The sequence below is a fragment of the Pseudophryne corroboree genome, chromosome 4 (assembly GCF_028390025.1).
Source record: "Pseudophryne corroboree isolate aPseCor3 chromosome 4, aPseCor3.hap2, whole genome shotgun sequence".
NCBI lineage: Eukaryota > Metazoa > Chordata > Amphibia > Anura > Myobatrachidae > Pseudophryne > Pseudophryne corroboree.
In genome coordinates, this window is record NC_086447.1 from 755,889,636 (window position 1) to 755,913,666 (window position 24,031).

General features: G+C 41.4%; 1 protein-coding gene across 4 annotated transcripts in view; it reads left to right on the forward strand.

Annotated features, from left to right (window-relative positions):
• The window catches only part of KIZ (kizuna centrosomal protein), a 352,705-nt gene that overhangs the window by 213,281 nt on the left and 115,393 nt on the right, over positions 1 to 24,031 (forward strand). For 3 of the 4 annotated variants that reach the window (XM_063918180.1, XM_063918182.1, XM_063918179.1), the window contains exon 10: positions 1,770 to 1,835. In XM_063918180.1, the coding sequence (XP_063774250.1) occupies positions 1,770 to 1,835 (66 nt within the window). Of the gene's footprint in view, positions 1 to 1,769; positions 1,836 to 2,293; positions 2,786 to 24,031 lie in introns of those variants that run through there. The other variant, XM_063918181.1, reaches the window with a different exon arrangement.

The following is a 24,031-nucleotide window of genomic DNA, read 5'->3' on the forward strand; positions in this document are numbered from 1 at the left end:
GAGGAATTGACAAACAAACTATTTAATGCCTTTAAACTAATCACCGCTTTAAATCCAGCTTCTATTCCACCAGAATCATACCTGGGCCAATAAATCGGAGCCTATCACATTTGGGCCTGTGACTCTTTAAACTGCACAACCACCCCTTAAAAATAAATATATAAAGAAAAATAAATTACAACGGTGCACCTGCCCGTGTTCCCCTTAGCTGAAAACAGGGGGTAAGTGAACACGGTGGGCATGGAAGAAAGCTGCAGTCAGGAAATCGAGGCTTGTAAGTGGTCCTCGTGCTCACACCTTTTCTTCCTCTCCCCGCCATATAAAAATGGTGAGTTTAATTGATTTGCTAGTTCTGTATTACATAACTGGTAGAGGCCCAGGAAAAATGTCTCCATGTAGAAGCTCCACTTCTTTGGCTAGAGCAGTGGTTCCCAAACTTTTTTTGAATCACGGCGCCCTAGAGTATCCTTTATGTCATGGCACCCCTATGCCAAAAAGTTTCTTATTGAAAAATTAAGAAAGAAATATTTAATTTAGTAAACTGTTTATATGTCATCCTAAAGTTCCATTATGTGATGAGGGACAAGATTTGCTTGTGTTTGTACACATAGTTTATGATTGGCAGCCACCAGCACTGGTTTTGCCTATTACATTCACCATAAATAATTTGAATTGGTCCTGGACCACCAATCCAAGGCACCTCTTCAAGTGTCCCAAGGCACCCCACGGTGCACAGCATACAGTTTGAGAATCCACTGGGCTAGGGGTAGTGTACCTGTAAGTGGTTAAATATTTATTAGATGAATGTATGTAGAGGTGACACATGTACATACAGTTTGAAATATATGAAGAAAAAAAAAACGTGAAATGGTATACTTTGCATCTCTTCAAAAATAATGGTGAGCATTACTATATACATTTTTCTTTACTGAGCTTTTAGATTGAAAAGCTAATTAACCTGTTATGTACTTTACAACATGTTTCCTGTGAAACAAAATTACAAATGCAGTCTATTACATAACATCAACCAAATTAAAGAGCATGGAGGGGTTTGGGTGTTTTTGTATTATTTTTTTTCTGAATGCTGCAAAATAACAGCAGTGATGAACACCACATGATTTGTTTTAATTATGTAAACGCAGAACATAGACAAAGCAATTACCTTAGCCGTGTACCCCAAGAATCCATTTTAATAATCAAAGTTTAGTCTGTGATAATGACTGGGTAATATACACTCGCTGGGTTACCTTCCTCCGTATCCATCTCATCAAAATCTAAAGAGCTTGGCAATTATGATGAAAAACCCTTTATATGATTAAGCTAGGCACATTGATTTAGGTCTTTTGAGTGCATGTTTTATTCACAGTGGAAAAAGCAACTTTGATTCCAGCTAATTAAGTTTATTGGTTTTTTTTGTAGATGTCCTGCTATTCAGAGACACCGTTGGTATTTATAGGATATTTGTCTTTGCTTTTCTTTTTTGTTTTTTAATTTCATCTAGTTAAAGCATAAATAATTTTAGAAGCCTGGTTGGCGCAATCATTTTTATGGCAGCGGAAGGAGGCCGAGAAGAAACCAATTTGATAAAAAAGTTCACAGTAGGCTTTTCTTTTGAGAACCAGAAAGTAGAAGGCAAGATCAATAAACGCTAGATAACAACAGTATATGGGAGGAAAAAAAATACTCAAAGAACGGGGTTTAACTGGAACTAAGCCAGATTGGTCATCAGGTCTTTGAAATGTTTCATTATTTTCTGTCTCAACATACAGATGACACAAACTCGTGTGAAGATGACAGCACAATCGGAAAGTTTGGAGAGAAGAAAGGTGTTCCAGGTAAAAGTCGAGATGGGATGAAAGGAATCTGCATAATGCATACAGAGGCATTAAAACAAATGAGCAGATATTTACTAAACACAATTTATGCAAAGTAAACAAAGGTTATTGTGCATTAACAAGTAGGGAGGGGAGTGACGCTAAATGTGAATTCCATTGTCACAGTGTAACTGTCTTCTGACCTTTTGTTCGTTACCTTTACTGTATTTGTTTTGTTGTATATGATTAATATTTGTAAGCTTGGTTGAGTAATTGCCCTACAATCTGCAGATGTTTCTAATTTGCCACTTATCTTTTATGCCTAACGATCAGTGATGAACTATAGAAATATGCTATAAGGAAAGCCGTAATTCAAACATGACTTTAAGGAACACATCTAGATGGGTGTGTTTATTAGGCAAATCGGTTTTTGATGGTTCTAGCTTTTCTATTTGATGTTTTTCATTGTGTCATAGCAGACGGCGTATATTTAAGAGGACCATGTCAACAGTAGCCAAACGTCTTTACGAAATTCAAAAATAAGCAGAGAAGCGACTGCTTACAAGGAACATATTCCTCTTCCAGAACTAATGCAGGGATCATTTGTCATTAATAATAATATGGTTGTGTTTTCCAAGTAAACAAGTATTGTGTTAATTAGATGTAGTCATTATTTTTACTTTGGAGCAAATAAAAAAGTACACGGTTAGCAACAGTGATCCCACCCACTCCTTCTGCAGCCATACCATATGCCTTACAGCACCTTGCCATTAATGAATATGACACATGTATGATCTGTGCATTCACTGCATTTTCAGGATTTTAAGAGGCTATATATATGTGGCGCATTTCATAGACAGTCATTTTATCTGACTCCTTTTGACTTGATTTTAAAATAATGATTTGTGGAAATATAACCCTCATTCCCTATTCCAGCTCTAGTCTCTCTTTCCCTTGCTGTGTTTTTGAAGTTAGAGCAAAGCGCAGCAGGGTGCCCACCGAGCCTCAGCAAGAGCACAATATTGTCAATTAGCTTCTTTTTATTTCTTGCTTTCTTTTTTTTTTTAAATAAAACTGACTTATACTTGCAAAATCTCTCACTTATTAAGATTTTAATTAATGGCTAGCAATGCATATATTTCACCGCAGAGTGCTTTTTCCCAGTACAGAATGCTTTCAAGATTTGTTCTATTGAAACATACAGTGATAAACATAAAAACATTTTAGCGCTTTGGCCACCTGGTCAGCAGTTTTATGTTCATGTCTGTACCACGCATTTTATTGTTTATTTGCTAATGTTATATCACCCTTGCATAGGGGTTAAGTGAAGAATTGGGTGAAGTTTTTATGTGCCACTGTATACTAAAGTATTGATTGTCGTTTTGGTCTTAAGAAGAGCAGATTGATTGTAGCTGGTGATAACCTTTTAGTGGACCAAGATAGTAGTCCTCATAGATGAAATAGACTGATTTCGAAACCTCACAGGTTCTTCAACAGACCTCTGAGGTTTTAAAAACCATATTGTTCATTTTGGAGGTGAACGGGAAATAGTCCAGGAAAAATTAAGATAAGATGCATCATCAGAAGCGCCTTTTAACCCTACAGGAGCTAACCACATACTGTGACTTCCATTACTTTCTGTTGGTGTCCTTTCTGGTGCTGTACGTTGGGTATAACAAGATTGGTGAATTAAGCAAAGTGTAAATTATTATTGTAGCTATTGTCCACAGGGCATGGCGTGAGTCATGGGAAAAGGGAAAAATGTCCCACAAATAGGTCATTTTCCTGTTGCTCTTGAATTTGAAGCTTGTTATACAGAGTTCTACTTAGAATGTGTGTACATTGGGCCTAATTTAAAGCTGCAAAAGCAAAATCTTCCTCTAATGGGCAAAACCATGTGCACTGCAGGGGGGGCAGATATAACATGTGCAGAGAGTTATATTTGGGTGGGTTATATTGTTTCTGTGCAGGGTAAATACTGGCTGCTTTATTTTTACACTGCAATTTAAATTTCAGTTTGAACACACCCACCCAAATCTAACTCTCTCCGCACATGTTATATGTGCCCCACCTGCATTGCACTTAGTTTTGCACATTAGAGGAAGATTTTGCTTTTGCACTCAAACTTGAATTAGGCCCATTATTCAGTTTCTGCTGAAACTTTTCTGTATTACACACAGGCTCACCTTGTGTTTTCTTGGCACTTACAGATTTATCTATTGTATGATACATTAGGTGAGAGAGTCGCCTTGAGTTTCATCAGGCCTGCTATATGATTTGGTCAGCAGATGACTAAACAAACACATGCACAGTAATTTATTGACCTTTATTTGTAGTGTGCCTACATGGCTATTTGCAGTCCATGGATTAAGTGATATAAGTGAAGAGATCTGTAGATTTTCATGTGTCTACTGACTGACACCTATGTACAGATGTGTCTTCATACATCACTGCAGCCGTCACACCAAACAGCCCCCCTCGGCACCAGGTCCCATGTGACTCTGCTAGTGTCGGGCGTCTCTTTTTTTTTTGGAGGGGGGGGGGGCGACTTAGTCGAAATGCGATGTAGCTAGGACGCATCAGTAGACTGTGTAGATTGATTTACTATGTGACACTTGTATGTCTGTGTGTGACTGAGGGGTAAATTTACTAAGATCGGAGTTCTATTTAAGATGGGATGTTGACCATAGCAAGCAATCAGATTCCAGGTATTATCTTCTAGAAGGTGCTAGATAAATGAGAAGTAGAATCGTATTGGTTGCTATGGGCAACACCTCATCTTAAATAGAACTCCCATCTTAGTAAACTTACCCCTGAGTCTCTGAATTTGTATACGATGTACTGCAATGCAGCAGCCACTGCTTTTTAAAAAAATACAAGTTCCGTTGTGTCCATATACAGACTCGGTCACATATCAAATTAATCAGCACAGGCTCTTGGTGCATCCTAGTTGCATTGCGTTGTGACAAAGACGCATTTACAGCAGAAAAGGACACACTGGATGTGGCAGCTCACTCACGCCAGGCATCTCACGCCGCATGGCATATTAAGGCTAGTTATATGCGGGCACATCTGTACATAAACATATCTAGCCATGCCTACATTCCTGGCTGGGACCAATGGGCTCATATAGATGGCTTTCTCTGTCTTACAAGCGTGAATGGCATTATGTTTCCTTACTGAATCGTGGATGCCTCTCCGCTTATCACTGGTCATGTGGTAGGTGACATCATATCCTATCATGATGGAAGCTAACTTGCTGCTATATTCACATTTGATGAGTGAAAGCCAAGCAATTGTTTACATTTTTAGACCACTCTTTTAGCAGTGTCCGTCTCATGTGCACAGCACTTTTAAGAGCTAACAAATGCCGTCTTTTTTTTTTTTTCTGTAGATTGCATTTGCTGCTAAAGAGCCAGCAAACCCAGTAGTGGGTTTTAAATATCTTGAAGCTAAGCAGTGTATTAGAAATAACTGTGTGTTTATACTTGGCAAAGCATGTCCAGTATTATGTTGTTCCAGCCCTTTTTTGCCAGCAGCTGTTTTAAAGTAGACCTGTCATTTTGAAGATAAAGTTTATTTTACATAGTGCCTTGTGTTCTGTAAATGTCTTAAAAAAACAGAGTACCCCCCATGGTCATTCCGTCTGGGAAATTGCATGAAATATGTTTACACATTATATGCAAATTACTAATATCTGCTGTGGTGGTGAGAATGAATTTCTTTGTTCAGCTTCTCTGCCCTTGTAGGACGGAAAGGTGTGACGTGGGAGGAAGCCATCTTGAGCCAAACATGAGTCTATGTAAAAGAAACATGTAAAGAATACTTCATGTGCATAACTTATTAAGCAGCCCCCAAAAAAAACAGAGATATCACCAAGCAAATCGCAAATGACAACTACTTTTTACAAGAGAAAAGAAGATACTGGTGTAGAGTATCTATACTGGTCATTTTATAGAACAGAAAACCGATTTGGTCTTGCATGTATCTGGGACAAAGTAGAAGCCTGAGTCTGAATCACAGTCTTAAATGACAATATACCCAGTGCTTACGTACAGAAGTGTGTTATTTATGTCAGAGGATGCGTAATAGAAGTATAAAATGAGCTAAATACGGAAGTCTTAAATACACATCACTACCATCACATTCTTCCTTGTTGTGGAATTCCGCACCTCTAAGTGTATTCTCATTGATCACTACTCAGCCCATGAAGTCCAGGGACAAACGCATGATTTCTGGAGGAGGGTTTGAAATGTTCGATTTTTCAGCGATTGTCGCCAGCCCATGAAGGATGCATAATTACCATGTAACAAGCTATAGTCTGCTCTAATGATCATGGTAAACCACTTACCAGAGTCTCACCGTGGTGTGATGATTGAGACACAGACACTCACACACAGCAGATGGTATCCTATAGTATCTGGTACCAATACTTTGGGAGGTACGGATGGTGTAATGGTTAGCATTACTGCCTCACAGCACTGATGTCATGGGTTCAATTCTCACCATGGCCCTAACTGTGGAGTTTGTATATTCTCCCGCGGGTTTCCTCCCACAATCCAAAAATATACTGATAGGTTAATTGGCTCCCAACAAAAATTAACCCTAGTGTGTGCATGGGCAGACTAGATGTGACAAGTTGTTCTTATCTGCCGTCAAATTCTGTGTTTGACTTAGCATCAGATCCTTTAAGTCCTGTAAGTTGTGAGGTGGGGCCTCCATGGCACAGACATTCTTTTTCATTACATTCCACAAATGCTAGATTGGATTGAGATCTGGGGAATTTGGAGGCCAGGTAAACAACTTGAACTCTTTGTCATCTAACTCAAACCATTCCTGAACAATGTTTGCAGTGTAACAGGGAACATTATCCTGCTGAAAAAAACACTGCCATCAGGGAATACTGTTGCTGTGAAGGGGTGTACTTGGTCTGCAACAATGTTTAGGTAGCTGGTATGTGTCAAAGTAACATCCATATGAATGACAGGACCCAAGAATTCCAGTAGAATGTTTCCAAGAGCATCACGGTGCCTCCTCCGGCTTGCCTTCTTCCAAAAGTTCATTTTGGTGCCATCTCTTCCAGAGGCAAACAATCCACATGACAATCCATATGGTGAAAATGCAAATGTGATTTATCAGACCACGCCAACTTCTTCCATTACTCCATGGTCCAGTTCTAATGCTCACGTGCTCATACTTACTACTACTTGCAGCAGTGGACAGGAGTCAACATGAGCATTCTGACCAATCTGTAGCTACACAGCACCATACTCAACAAGCTGCAATGCCTGTGTGTTCTGATGCTTTTCTATTATAGCCAGCATTGTATTTTAAGCAATTTGTGCTACAATAGCTCTACTGTTGGATCGGACCAGACGGGCTTGCCTTCACTCCCCATGCGCAATTAGCCAGGGGCGCCCTTGAACCAGTCACTGGCACTCCGGTTGGCCTACCTTGGACCACTTCTGGTTAGTACTAACCACTTTATACTGGGATACAAGACCTGCCATTTTGGAAAATGCTCTGACTCCGTAGCCTAGCCATCACAATTTGGCCTTTGTGAAAGTTGCTCAGATCCTTATGCTGTTCATTGTTCCTACTTCCAAAACATCAACTTAAGTACTAACTGCTCACTTGCTACCTTATATATCTCACCTCTTTATATAGTTGTCATTGTAAAAAGATAATCAATGTTTTTTTACTTCACATGTGGTGGTTTTAATGTTATGGCAGAGCGGTGTGTGTGTGTGTGTGTGTGTGTGTGTGTGTGTGTGTGTGTGTGTGTGTGTGTATATGAATGACTGTGTCAGTAAGTAGGTGGCCTTTGGACTTTTTTTCTGGGTGCTACTGGTATAAGGGATTAATTCCATGATCAGAAAATGGAAATCTTTTATGATCTTTCCGATCTGTTATAAAAGAAGAAACTTTTGTTGGAAAAAACGTAACTAATAAACCTAATCTCTATCCCTCCATCCAAATAAAAGGATACTTTGATGAAATAATATGCTTGGTTTAATAAGTACTCCAGATAAGCAAAATATATGATTACAAGATTTATAAATATATATTCTTATTAACTCTTTTGTTGTCTTTGAAGATGGATTCATTTTATATACAATACCTTTTAGGTGCCTTCTCGGTTATTGTGAAGTTGTATGTGTTGATTGAGATCTTGTGCTGGCAGTGGCTCTACCTGGAGGAGCTGCCAATGTATTGACATATATTATTTGTTGTAATTTAAGTTTTTTTGTGCAGGGCAGCAGTAGCAAAGAAGGGTTAGGTGCTGTTGTAGGGAGTGTGGAGTAAATTATTCTAAAGGGGAGGGACAGATAGTCATTGATGACACAGATGGTGTAGACCATGGGCAGTGGGTTAGTTGTGAGCTGGATGACATTGATGAAGAAGTGGAACTTGAAATATCGTTTGAAGTTTTGAAGAGATAGGAAGAGAATTCCAGAGGTAGGGAGCAGCGCGGGTGAAATCTTGGAGGCAGGAGTGTGAGGAAGTAATTGGTTTGCAGGAGAGGTAGCATGCATTTGTGGAGCAGAGTGGGCAGGTGGAAGTTTGAAGGGAGGTTAGGTAAGAGAGAGAAATTAGAGAGGATGGGGTTAGGGCTTTGTAAGTAAATGTGAGAAGCTAGAATTGGGTGCTGAAGCAGAAAAGAAAGGGGGCAGAGGTAGTACGTTTGGATAGGAGGATGAGTTGGGCAGCAGCATTAATGAGAGATTGGGGTGTATATATACAAACATATACACAAATAGTGAATCAGCGTTACAAAAAGTGCTCACGCTGCAACTGAGAGGTATAATACTGCTCAAAAGCGTTGGCACTCGTAATGTAAAAATCGAATCAGAGGCAAAATAGTGTTGACCGTCATTTAACTGTTACACAAACATTTTCATCAGTGTGTTCAACAAATACAGAACAAGTGAGCAATAATAAATATCTGAATTCCCAGAACAGCATGACACCAGCTTCCATGTCCTCCTCTGGTCCTTAACTGAGACAAAGGGTGAAGACTTGCGAGACTTTATGTCATGCGCGGCAGCCTCTGTACATTTGCTTATATAAATGAACACACCATGGGACTGTCCACTGGGACAATGAAGCAAGAACTCAAAACGTAATTATAATACCTAAAGGGGAACAGGTAGCTCAAGCTGCCAAGATAATAAAGCAAAGGCATATACCAAATCTATACATAATAGACTATATGTATAAAGCAAAGGCATATACCAAATCTATACATAATAGACTATATGTATAGAACAGAAATTTTTACATGACAGAACTACTAACTAATCATTTAAATGACGGATGGTTCCAAAACTGCACTACTGCTAACTTGTGCTGCTAAACAACATGGAGACAGTGTATTTGAACAATCAAAACACTGCAAAATATATACGCAAACAGGCCATGAGGAGGAATGCATGGAAAGTAGAAAACAAAACTATATATAATGAATCAAGTCTTAAGTCTAACTGCAGTATAACTGCGTAGTATACATAAAACGTCAATCTGTGACGACAAAAAAATGCTGTTTGAATGTTAGAGTAACTAAAATAGAGACAAAGTAAGAAAGCAATAAAAACCCAAAATACTACTACAAAAAAAAAAAAAAAAATGTAATGAAAAAGAGATGTATTGTCTAAAAGATGTTGATATTTTTTTAAATGAAAAACTGCTATGTATACAGGATCTAGGATCATCATGGTGATGACAACATCACAGAAATATCCAAAAGTAAAATAAAAACAAAAATAAAAAAGTTACAGATTACCACATTTGAAGATACCTATAAATCGACATTGATTGAGGATTCTTCTTACAACTGGCTAGATAAATTTAACACCTAAGTGGAAAAATATTGCAAAGAATTAAAAGTTGTTTGAAGTTGAAGAGGAGTTTTTTTTTACAACTACCAGACAAGAATATTATACTTTAAACCAGATTGACATCTATTTCCTCCTTGTCTGACCTAATTGAAAACCACAACAGCAAGAGTCTTCCAGTTCACCTCGAACATAACCAACAAAAATGTATTTTCTCTTACGTCCTGGAGGATGCTTGGGTTCCATTTAGTACCATGGGGTATAGACGGGTCCTTTGGGAGCCATGGGCACTTTAAGAGTTTAATAGTGTGGGCTGGCTCCTCTCTCTATGCCCCTCCTACCAGACTCAGTTTAGAAAATGTACCCGGAGGAGCCGGTCACAGCTAGGGAGCTCTTAGGAGTTTTTCTAGTTTTATTATTTTCTTAGTTTGTTAGGTTACAGGAAGGCTGCCGGCAACAGCGTTCTTGCTTCGTGTGACTTAGAGGGGGGGAGGGGGGGGGGGGAGTAGGAACTAACTCTTGAAGTTAGTTAATGGTTTTCTATCTCCGCTGGCAGTACACTGAGCTCCTGAGGGTGCTGATCGCAAGCCTGCGAGGCGACCGCTCACTCCTGCAGCACGGCCGCCAGCCCCTAACAGAGCCAGAAGAAAGAAGAGTAGTGATTTATAGCGCCAGCGGCCCGGTTAGGGGGTCGCCAGCGGGAATGGCGGCACCAGGGTGGGAGCATGGATCTGACAGGCTGCGCTCCGGCAGGCTCAGCAACACACTGTGTGGGCGCTTGAGGGCATTCTGGGCCAGCGCAATTCACCCTAAACTGCTCACTTGTCTAACAGGGGCTAATCCCTGCTGTTAGCGACAAACACCTCAGGCCAGTATAAACAACTTAGTGCGGGAAGACGCGTGCCATTGCAAGGGGCAGCACTCAGAGTGGATACAGCACTCACCAGCGCTATTTTCTCCCTGCAGATCATAGGAAAGAGACACTGACAGGGACGCTGCCCTCCAGATAACTCCATCTATACCTCTGCGGTACCAGGGTGTTATAGACAGGGGGGAGAGTGTAGATAGTACTATTTAACCTATTAAGGTTGATTAGTCAGCGCCGGGCTTTTATCATAATAACTCCCCACAGGGGCACTGTGTGGCTGGCTCCTTATACTCTGTGACTCTCTGAAGGTACTCTGGGGTTAACTGTGTCTGACATTTTCCTGTGTGTGTATATCTCACGTTACCATGTCTAAGGACTCTGTGTCCTGTGCTGCAGAGTGTGAATCTTCTCTTGAAGAGTCTATTCCATGTACTCAGGACTGCAATGTGCTTTCCCAGCCTGTCGAATCCGAACCACAATGGGTGGATTCTTTAAGGGGAATGATATCCCAGATTTCAACAAGGATGTTGCATACTGAGAAAGAAACACAGTTTTTTAGAAAATCTGTGGAGGGTTTGACATACTAAACTCCCACTGCTGCGTCTTAGACCCCCCTACGTACCCACAAAAACGTACACTTGCCCAGATAATGCAAGTTGACCCTGATACAGGGGACGGTGATTTGCGTCGGGGGGGGGGGGGGGTGCATCACTTGCTAAGGGGGTGCAGCTAATGATTGAAGCCATTAGGGATATTTTACATATTTCTGAGAGAGTGCCTGAGCAGGTAGAGGAATCTTATTTTACAGAAAGTAAGAAATCCTCGCTTACCTTCCCGGCTTCTAAGGAATTACACTCTTTGTTTGAAAAATCCTGGGAAAACCCGGAGAAAAAATTCCAGATCCCAAAAAGGGTTCTCCTTGCTTTCTTTTTCACTGAAGAGGACTGAAATAAGTGGAAAAACGCCCTGATAAAGCTAAATATTTATCTTATAACATTCACTATATGTGGGTAAGAGACTCAGTACGCAATTGGTGTATGGGGTACCGTAAGGGTACGCACTTAGTGTAGCAGACGCTTAGCCGTGGTCGAGACGCACATGCGGCACGCTCGCTCACAGCTTAACGCTTGGTGTCGAGCACGCTATAGGCGGCCGACTACCGTAATGCTACGCAAACAGCGTAGCGGACGCTCGTGACCACGAGGGGAACACGAGCGGCGCAGACGCTCACGGGATGACACTCAGTAAACCTTGTATGCAACACAATGAAAGATTGAATTTGTACTGTAAATCTTACTACTGAAATACCGTAGCGATAGAACGCTGCTTAACCTTGTTAATACAAAAGCTGCTTGAGCGATTGAGACGCTCCGAATACCCTCAGTAATGTAATAAACACACAATACCTTGCTAAGGTTCCAGCACCTTTACTAACAATATCTAGCTATGTAAAAAGGGGTAAACAGTTAACAGTTCATACACTACAGGCTAACATCAATATCTAAGCAGAATAACTACACATAAATATACAATAGCGTCTTAATCCTATACAATAACAGAGAGAGAATATGGCAAATACAAACAGGGAACAAGTTGGTTACAGAGAATTACTTACACACACTGGGGAATGATTCGCTGCGCAGTCCTGGTACCAGCTCCGAGTTAGTCAAGATGAAAACCGTTTGTGGAGAGAGAGACTGAGCTGGCCAGGCTGGCTGTTCTTTTATACACTGCGTACAGTACACTACAAAGGGACCTATAATCTCATTGTTCATTGGACACAGGAATGTCTCCCCGCATCATAACAAAAGGCCATAGGTTAGTTTGAACAGGTGGGCTGTGACTATATCAAACTGCTCAGGTGGGAGGGAATCTCAGAATTCCCGCCGCATGGATAATGAACCGCAAATATAGTAAATGTCCAGAAACTACTAATAGACATAACTATATGCAGGAGCGATTAATCTTTACCTAACCAGCACCGGATTGTTTCTAATAAAATGTTCTTTAGTTAGGTACCAAACACAACTGCTCAAACCCTGTCTGACCCTTCGTATCATGAAAAGAGGAATTCCTCTGTCCAGCGACCAGTTACAATAAACAAACTTACAGTTATTATTAAGGGGAACATTACCTATAAAACATACTATTTGGATTTACTATGTATCATTTGAGTCGCCCGCTAGACGCACACAAACTCTACCGTAAATGCACATACCACGCGTCAATGCGCACGGCCGTAGAAGCTACATTACGCAACTGCGAATATGCGCACGCACGGGAGAGAATGTGCACGTGCAGCGGGCAAGCGCATGGGGTGAATATATGGCAGTGTGTAGCATAATATTTTTCGACTTTGACAGTCCACCCTTTGGCAGTCATCAATAACTGCCACTTCCTAAAACAGTTCAAAGAAGAAAAATATATGTCATCATGTAAATACCTTTTTATGATTGGGTAAAGGGAGGAGAGGAGAAGGTGGGAAAAAGGTATGACCTAGTGAGATAGTAGAAGCATGTGTGTATGAATCCATGTTTGAGGGGTCATGTATCATCGTGCCGTATGTGTTTTAAATCAAGCTTCGAGGTATTGCGAAGTATACATTTGAATCCTTCTTATCCCTTATCAGGGATCTGTGGATGGGCTGTCAAACTCTACCGAGCTCTTTTCGGCTTTTGGTTGCAACAAATGGGGAGCACATTTAGTTGATACATGAAGGGGGGGGGGGGAACATGTGAATGCTGATATATGTGTCTATATTCCCTATCGACTATGTGTGTCATTACCTGGAGGTTGTAGAGATGAAGATAAGAAACAATCGTTATAAATGCAGTCGTAAACTATGTGAGTTTAAATAAACAGTCGCCGATTGAGGTCTTGTCTGATGTCTTGTCTTGATGTACATGTTGTCTGATGTCTCTCTGTGCTTTTGCTGTAAATAACGAGCAAAAAGCTTTTCCATTGTCCATAAAGTTACAGTCTCTAAAGTATTGGGCTATCGTAAAAGTTAAAGTCACTAGGGATATTGGGGCTTGTAGCATAGTTCATCAATGGTCTGTATAAAAGAGGTTGTCAAATTCTTCTTCCAAGCGGATGTCTTTGTACCTTGGAGGAAAACAAAGGAGAAACGGGTGAAAGAAACGGACCGTGGAATCACATTTTCATCACAACATTGTCTCTATCGTTGGGTCATAAATCAAATTAGTTGTTGTTATTACAGTGTCTTCGCTCCTTAAACTCATCACCCTGGTATTACTTTTACACTTCGTCAAAACCCGAACGCATCTAAATATCAGACCAACAAATATGACGACTCCCAATATACACAAGAGAAATTTTCCTACATCCATTATAATACCTTGGGTCCATTCTCCTAAACCAGAGAACCAATTTCGTGGGTTCAACCATGACACCCAACTGGTCAGCTCATTACCCACAGCAGCGAGTGTGAGATTGTGTTTCCTTCGAAACTCCCACTTTAATTGTAAAATGTCATCCATCTTTTGGTCTATGACCTCGGCTGGGTCCTCCGTGCTGTTTGTAATGTACGTGCAGCACTTTATTCCATATTGAGTTGCTAGGGTAACACAATACCCGCCTGTCACTGCTGTGAGGTAATTGAGAATCATCCTATGCTGAACCAGTTCTGTTTTGTAGGCTTGTAACTCTCTCCCAGTATACCTGAATGTGTCGTCATACATTTCGGTGATATTGTCTAATAAATTTGCAAGCGCAGATATATACTTATAATTTATCACTCCTCTGGCGGTACGAGTGATATCTAACGCGAGTAGGAATTGAATCCCGGTGGATTCATGGATCAGATCAGAGGCCGGATGCTCTGTCCTCTCTATCAGGTGCCATTTAACGATGTGCTCGTAATGAGTGTGAGTATAAGGAGCTTGGGCACTGCGGTGAATGTCTTTCATTTTGTTATGGGATACAGTCATTACTTCAGGCAGTACTTTTCCAATATAACACAATCCCTCTGAGTTTGGGGCAAGCCACTTATACGCCTTTCTCCCACATATGAAATATGCATCATCGGGGAGAAGATATGGGACGGAGTATGACATTACCATGTTACAAATTTTCCATGTGAAATCTCCTAACCCTAACTCTCCCATCTGTCTAGTACACGTATCAGGTTGTACGATATGTGCACAGTATCCTGGTGATACTTCTCCAACTCGTATGGTCCTACTTCCTAGAGTATACCTATACCGGAAATATTTTCCATGGTCGGCTATCTGGCGTATAAGTTCTGTGTCTATGGGCATTCTATCGGCTCTATATGAAAATGTCATGGTTTGATTACTCCATGACACTTCCCAATTTCCCGGCTTTCGGGGATTGGAAATGTTAAAGCATACTAAAGACCTATCCACATGATACTGGTGGAGCTTCAAACTAGGAGGACTAGAGATATTAAACCTCTTGTCCACCGGCCTCCCACCACTTATCTCAAGTACCTCTCCTACAGTTAAAGGGAATAGTACTAGTCCTGATTTGCTATGACCTTGAGGTACTTGAGAGCATACCCAACAGTCTGTCTGATTTAACACTTTACCCACTAAGGAGTGATAGTCACTCAATGGATGCCGGTCCATGTGGACATTAAAACTGGACTGACATTTCTTGATGCACCCATCCTCAACTATATTGTCACAATGCCTACAGATGCAGTTCTCTTCAGCTAACAATCCTTCACAATTCCTTCTATTGTCAATGCTACCAGATCGTTTTCTGATACTCGCCATTACTCGGAGATTATGTTGCTCTTGGAAAACCATGCCTCCATCTCTGTCATCCGAACCCATTCCAGATCCTTTCTCGACCTCACTGGTACTCTCACCGAAACAGACTGCTCTGGTCAACATCATGGTCAACAGGAAAACACGGACTGCAGTCTCTTGGGGCGAGTCCATCTTACAGGAGGAGAAAGAGAAATTTGTAATGGGGGTACAAAAAAAATACTTTGAGGGGAAAGAAAAATGTTACGATGTCTTCTGTCCTCTAGTCTTGTTGTTCCTCTTGCTCTGCTGTCATCTCAAAGGTGCTGTCTCTCAGTCTTCCAAACGAACATTCCGGTGATACAATATTCCTTCCAAATCTGCGATCTTTCTGTAAGGAGCAAAAATCTTGCATTACCATTTGTCTAACTGATGTGTGACATACCATCTTTAAAACATAAGAACATGAGAGAGAAGAGAGGGGAAAAAAAAAACGAGAGAGAGAACAATTCATCACATTTTACATTAAACAACAAACAAAAAACCATTGTCAGATCTTCCGTTCACCATCAGGCTGTCACACCAACACATCCACTGGTATCTTTGCGAAGTCCCCTCCCCACCAGTATTTCCACACTCCACCCTTTTGTGCCTGGCCAGGACACACCGATGTCGGTAGGTCACACTGGGGTTAGGTAGACCTCTGCAAAGACCAAGTAGCTATGTGATGTTTGAGTTCTGCCGATGAACGTCAGAGATGGGGAGAAAGAAACATTTACAGATAAATTACAAAGTTTACCCGGCCGTTCCTGCGTCTACACGGAATGACCTCCCAATTTCATTGACTGTAACCTCAGGCTTACTATCAGTCCTAATGATCACCTTTCCTGACTGCATATTACAGGTGCGGCCCAAACTTCTTCCTATATGATCCCTGATTACAATTTCGTGTGTCATAACTTTGCTCGTGTTCTTGTCTAGGGGGTTTATATAACCTTTGTCTATTTCTTGATCTACAATCTCTTGCATAATGACCTTCCTTCTGGCAATTATAACACCTTATCACCTTTGACTTACCCACAGGGATCTGAGGCTTCTTACTTCTCCTCTGTGTTTCCCTGTGCTTGCTGATGTTTTGCTCATGCCCAACAGCGGACTTTCTTAATGCAGCCACCGAGATATTTCTCCAGTTTGGATTTGTGGTCTGTACCCTTGCTCTCAACACTTCCTTTAAACCATCCATTAACACAAATACTGCTACTTCTCTATGCGGTGCACTTGTTTCGATGTTTTCTATACCTGTATACCTAGTCATGTCCTGCAATGCCCGATGGAAATAATTAGAAGTACTTTCCCCTTCGTTTTGTCTTATGGGGAAGATTTTGTTCCACTCGACAATGGCTGGGAAATATACTCCTAACTGTCGGTTGATCTGCTTAATACATTCCTGATTGTTTTCCTCCGTTTGAGGTACTTCTGGGTCTAATTTACAATCAGTAATAAATTTCGCAGGGTCAACACTGGAGGGCAAACATGCCCTCAGCACTGTCCGCCAATCTTTGTTGGTGGGTTCGGCGGAGTTTCCTAGTTCTTTAATAAATCTCTGACATGCAACTAGATCTTTCCTAGGATCAGGGAATTCAGACATAATTGCTCTCAATTCCATCCGGGACCAGGGACTGCGCATTGCACTGTCCCTGACGGGAATGGTTCCCTGAGCGTCAGTCTTCCCATTGGGGACTGTGATCACCCTGACAGGATTAAATTCAATTACATCATCTTGTGTTGGTTCTACAATATGAGGTACATTTGTTTGTGCGTGATATATAACACTGTACGTACCTGTGGACACGACCTCACCTGACCCTCCGTTAGGGGGTTTGATTACTGCCTTTACCGATTTGGTCGCGTCCACCTGGATGTCTTGTGTGATGGCTGCTGGAAAAGGTGCCGACATCGTGCTGGGCTCACTTTCTTGCTTGTAATCCTGAGGGAAGTTTAACATGGAGTGCAACTTGCACGGGTTAACAGTTGTACATTTAACAGTTTTACTTTTATCATTGTTACATTTGTTACTTTTATTCTTATCATCATTAATACAGTTGCTAAGTGCATTTTTATCATACTCCAGTGTGCCACTCTCTGTAACCACCTTCTCTCTTGTTGCCATATTTTTCTTACCACAGTGAGAGTCAGCTGTGTAAGCTAATCCTCCTTGTCTCTCACCTTCCCGTTGCCATAACTGTAAACAATCATAATGTTTGATCCGTCTCTTTGCAGATTTAATGAGACATATCCTTCTCCTTAGATTTTGTAACACCTCGGGACTAAAACTGCCTACCCGTGGGAACTTTTCCCCGTCATGCACAGTCATTCTTTCCCATTCATTGAATATTACCTTTGCGTGTGATCCATTTCGGACTTCCCGGTCTGTATCACACGTTATCCTTGCCGACTCTATTGGCCGGTTTACTAAGTCAACCGATCCGAGGTTGATCGCCCCCTACCTGAACAACTGGCCCCCATCTTTGCAGGTGTTGCTTTCACTACCTCTGACCTTCAAATCATGGTCTTCAGCGAGTCCTTACAAAAACCAAGATGTCCGGGGTAGGCCGGCGGCGGAAGTTTACCGAGTACCTCCACTCACTCGCCCACGTCGACCAATACGCCCACACACTGCCTTAGCGCTGGCGTACTTAACCTAGGGCCCCTGCGACCTGAACCTCTATTTACTGGAACATGTGGGTGTGATCCGAAGAGCACTTAACCCTTTCCAGTAACTATTGGTTGTTAGAGAATTCCCGAGTGACCAGCGAACCTCCCTTAAAATAAAATAAAAATTACACAAATCACGTTAGAATGTACAAATAGCGTTTATGACCCCTCTAGCGTACGCAAATGGTACTGGGTCAAGTTACTAACTAATGCACACAATTACGTGCGGTACAATCGTTCTGCACATAAGCAACTAATCTTATGTGCGGAACGACCAGTGGAATCGAAAATTGTGGCTGCGAATTCCTTCAGCCAGAGCTTAATGGCCTATATGGGTACTGCACCAACCCTTCCTGGTGTTGTGCTTCTTTACTCTTTATCTATAGCGGACTTCTTAGTCTGCTGTACCTGGACCTCCTGGTCCGTGACCTCCTGGTCTGTGCTACAGTAGATCTCCTGGTCTGCTATACTCTAATGCTCTTCTTTTAATATGTTTAACAAGGGATGCCTCCCAAGCCACCGTGCCGTCACTTACACGTATGTACCTCACGAGAACTCGATGATTTCCTGTGGTTCCACCCCAAAAATTAGAAACTTATATATATATATATATATATATATATATATATATGTATACACACTCTTTCACCTCATATACTCTTTACTTTCGTTTCTGCGCAGAAATCCCTTTCCTTCAGTATCGCAGGCTAATCCCGAGGAGTTGCAACTAGAGAAGGATCTATTAGCTTAAAATTTTGGACACTGAGATTTGACTTGCGCTATTATCGCGTTGCCTCATTATCGCCTAACTAAAACAATACTATTGTGTGATTTGTATCACGTGGGCATACCCAGACGCTCCGTTGCGTAATATACGCTCCGTGCGTCGGCCCTTGCGTCGCGTACGCTCGTTCTGCCCCTTGTTAGAGACACGTGTACGCAGGCCAGATATGTCCACAGTAACACAACTAACACGTTTATATCAATGTAAATGATCTTTAACTGTAATCATCTACCAAGCACCACACAGAGCTTTCCTTGTATCTTTAGGCAAAGCCGTGTGCGTGTTTTACAATTTACCCCTTAACGTATTATTTTTACTTTTAACTACTAATAGCAACAAATCTTTCTCAGCACGTTATCAATTATAAATGGCAAACAGGAAAGTGAGATATATGAAAATACACAAATGAAAATGCAATTCTAAATTAATCTAATAACATACATTGATGTAAGCACGCACATATAGATATTACATATATGTACTGATCACTATTACATATATGAGACCCTATTCAGTGCTTCTAATTTGCATATGAATGTGCGATTTCTTTCACTGCTGGGAGAGGAAACAAAACCAAAACCCAGTTATACAGGTTAATTTGCACTTCAATGGCTATCCTACACCAAGCAGGGAATCCTAGAATAGGGAGGTAAAGAAACCAAAAAAAAAAAAAAAAACCCAAAACTTTGTTTTATCTGTGTATCGTTCTTAAATCAAATACTCATTCCACTATTAACTTATATCAAACTCTATCTGAACCACTCATGATTGACCATGACATGGACTAAACAAATGCATTAAAAACTCATTAAATGATGATTTCTTTTTGACAATGGATGGCTGATTATTTCCTGAGTCAACTGAAAATCAGCCGCTTAGGAAAAAAAAAATTTGACCTTCCCAAAATGGCCGCTGCTCCTCCCCCTTCCACATCCATGTGGGTTACACAAAATGGAGGACAGACCATGCGGCTCCTTTTGTCACAAAGAAAATCATCATGCCAGCCCCTGAAGTTTTTTTTTTTTTTTTTAAATATATGTTGAGAAGGAACATGTAATAAAATAAAATACAAGTCGTATGTCACATTGCTTGTGAGAAAACAGTCAACCACTGCAAGGTACAGAAAGTGCCAATAAAAAAGTTGAACAAACACTTTTGAATAGTATAAACAGGGTTATGAGGACAATCAACCATATAGTTCAAGCAGGAGAATGTAACATCAGTCTATTAAAACATTTTTTTTTTAAATTAAAAGGGTGGTGAGCCTTTAATGAGGGATTCTGTATTATACCATGTTGTCAATCTAACTACTTTGCGCACATATTCCCTGGTGGTAGGCGGTAGCGTGAGCAGGTAGGGTAACCAAATGGCAAAAAATTTTTGCGAGCGCGACTCTGCGTCCAGGGCACAATCAACCCAATCCATTTGATATAGGTATGTTAAACGTGGTAACATGAGGGAAAGGGGTATCGGCTCCGAATGTATCCATTGGGATAGGATGGTTTTCTTTGCTGCAGCAGCCACACGAGCCAACAGAAATTTCGTCCCTTTGGAATACGGGGGATCCTGAGTATTTATGAAGTTCCAGAAAGCCCAGACCATAGTATTATTAAAAGAAATGCGAAGTTCCACATTAATATACGTTTGGACTGCTGTCCAAAATGTTTGTACTAACGGGCATGCCCAGAGACAATGAATAATATCAGCTTCGGGAGAATTACATTTAAAACATAAAGAGTTGTCAGATACTCCAGTGAGGAACCTAAGTCTAGGGTTGTAGTAAGCTCTGTGTAGTATTTTAAAGTGCATCTCTGCATAAGAAGATGAAACTAGTTGTTTATTTAGCACACCACACCACCGAATCACTGTCAGGAGATCGGTGTCAGGGAGGGTGTCTGTCCATTTGGCCATCCCTGTTGTGAGCTTAGACAGATCCAACCTTCTCCTAGTATGGGAATAGATTAATGAAGTGTTATATGGGGCTCCTGGAGACTGTCGTACCAGGCCATCAAGAGGAAAGGTGAAGTCCGAGGGGTGCAATCGTGACAATTTGCTAGTAACAAAGCTACGAATTTGGAAATAGGCAAACAGAGGAAAATTAAGAGTGGGGTATTTTACTTTTAGTTGTGCTAGAGTTAATATCGCAGAGCATTCCACATTCAGAAATTGATATAGGAAGGATAGGCCCTGGAGATGCCAGCCACGAACAATCCCATTATCCTCTCCACCCTGGAATTGTGGATTACACAATAAAGGCTGAAATAGAGAATCCGTTAGGGAGAGGTCTAAACGTTTCCTAAGTTTACGCCAAGCTGTACATGGGGCATGTAATAACGTATTATGAAGCCTATCATGTTGAGGAGGGACCGCGGCAAAATGCAACAAATGTACTAAAGTGTGTTGAGGTGAGAAAGCCTGTTCCAAAGCTCTATTAACAAAATTGTCACTATCCCCTATCCAATCCGGAGCGTATCTGTAGTTGGCGGCAAGGGAGTAGTCTTCAGGACGGGGGAGATTAATACCTCCAAGTGCCGAGGGTTGTTGTAACTTAAAAAGTGCAATGCGGGGACGTTTATTTGCCCAGATAAATTTAGTGAGGGCCTTATTAATAGAATGGACATCGCGTTTGGACAATATGAATGGGAGCATCTGGATTGGATAAAGTAGTCGAGGGAAGGAAACCATCTTATATAAGTGGCACCTACCCAGATAAGAGATCGGGAGATGTTGCCACTTCAAAAAGTCATTCGTCATTTGAGTGATGTGGTAAGAAAAGTTCACTATATATAGGTCAGTGAGGAGTGGCGGGATACGGAGGCCTAGATATTTTAAATATCGGTGGGCCCATCTGAAGGGAAATGTGTCGCCCCAATCCTGTGCCGCCTCTTCTCCCAATACCAGCGCCTCTGTCTTATCAAAATTAATAAGAAATCCGGAAATTAAATTAAAATCATGCAGTATGGTTAGTAACGATGGAAATGCCTGTTTGGGGTTGGTAAAATATAGTAACAGGTCATCAGCAAAAGCAGACACCTTGACTTCGTTGTTGCCTACCATAATACCTTGCCAAGTAGGATCTAGTAAAAAATGACGTATCAAAGGGTCTAGGGCCAAATTAAATAGCAGGGGGGAAAGAGGGCATCCCTGACGGGTCCCTCTACCTAACGTGAAGGCAGACGAGTTTAAACCATTTATAGTCAGATGCGCCTGAGGTAATGTATATAACATTCAGAATAGATTAATAAATTCCTCACCAAATTGCTGGACATGAAAAATACGTAGCAAATGAGACCAGGAGATGCGATCGAACGCCTTATCGGCGTCACAGCTCACAACAAGAGCGTTTGGGCAGGGAGATCGTTGCGCACTATACATTGCTGCAATTAGCGTGCGTATATTATGAACTGAGGTTCTACCTTTAACAAACCCTGTTTGAGCAGGATGCAGAACTCGATTCAGAATTGGTTGGAGTCTTGTTGCAATTAGTTTTGTAAAAAGCTTCACGTCCTGGTTCAATAATGAAATAGGTCTATAAGATTGAGTATATCGGGGATCTTTTCCCGGTTTCGTAAACAGCACAATTCTGGCTTCACTAAATCCCGCGGGGGGAGGTTTACCCTCTATCAGTGCATTGAAAAGAGATAATAAATGGGGTGATAAATGGGGGGCCAGGATTCGGTAATACTCCGCCCCAAACCCGTCCGAGCCAGGAGATTTGCCATTGTGCAGTGATTTAATCAAAGAGAGTAATTCCGGTTCTGTGACCGGTACTGTTAAGGATTTCCTTTCCTCTTCCGTTAGAACAGGTAATTTTGCCCTCTCAAGGGATTGCATTCCAAGAGTCGGATGATCCAAGGGGGCTTTATAGAGAGTGTTATAATATTGTAAGAAGGCCTCAGAAATTGAGGGGGTATCAAAGATGGCTGCAGACGAATTTGTGAGTAGTTGGGGAATACGAGAAGGGGCGGAGCATGACCGAACCAGATTTGCCAACAATCTCCCGGATTTATTTCCCCCTCTGAAAAATATATTCCGTTGTAAATCGTATGAAAATCTCGCCCGCTCCGTATGTAATGAGTCATATAGTTGCTTAGCAGCAAGATAGGCCTGTCGGTTGTCGGGTGAGTCCCTCAACAAAATTGCGTCATAGGTTTTGGTCAGGTTACAAGCAAGGTCCCGTAATTGGATAGCGAGTAGCTTACGTTTCCTAGAAACATACTCCATAATATGTCCTCGAATCACTGGCTTCGAAGCTGACCAAAACAAATTGATGTCTTCCATATGAGTACTATTGTCTGCTACATAATTACGAAACGTTTGTTCTAGGTGGGTGCAAAAATCAGAGGATTTTGTAAGATAGGCTGGAAACCTCCAATTATATGACTGAGAGATAGGGGAGTGTAAATTTAGGGTAAACCAAACTGGGGCATGGTCGGACAATGATATGGGTTCTATTTTAGTTTCAGCCACGCGCTGTAATAGGGTGTCAGTGATTAGCCAATAGTCGAGGCGAGAAGAGGAGTGATGTGGATGAGAGTAAAATGTGTACTCTCGGGAGTCAGGGTGTTGGCATCTCTAGGGGTCGCAGAGCCGCAGTGAGTCGGTTAATAAGGACAGGGAGTGGGGCGGTGTAGAAATATGCGATCTAGCAGAGGTGGATCTATCCAAACCCGGAGACTGGACAGTATTAAAGTCTCCGCCTAAAATAATCTCCCCCTCCGCCCATTCTTGCAGTTTATTATAAATTTTAGAAAAAAAGAGTGAGTTAGGACCAGTAGGTGCATAGATAGTAGCTTTGGTGTAGAGAACACCGAAAATAGTGATTTTTATAAATAAATAGCGGCCTTCAGGGTCACTGAGACTATCATTTATTTGATATGTGAGGCGTCTATTAAAAAGAATCAGTACACCCCTTCGTTTGGCTGAATAAGAGGCCGATTTGAATTCCCCTATCCAGGAATCTCTCACAACATTAGGGTCTGCATTTTTCCAATGAGTCTCTTGTAAGAAAACTATGTCAGGCTTTAAACGTTTAAGATAGGAGAGAATCTTTCTCCTTTTGACTGGGGTGTTTAAACCCTCAACATTCCAGGTTACAAATTTAATATGGGACTGTACTCTAGTGGAGGTGGCAGCATTCGAGGACATTTAACCTACACCTACTCTAGGCCAAGATTCCCATTTTACTAGTAATGATAGACCCAGCCAGCCCGTCCCAGCAAGCGGGCCGGTGAGCAAAATACCTGTACCAATGCAGTATAAGAATAAGAGGAACAATGGTG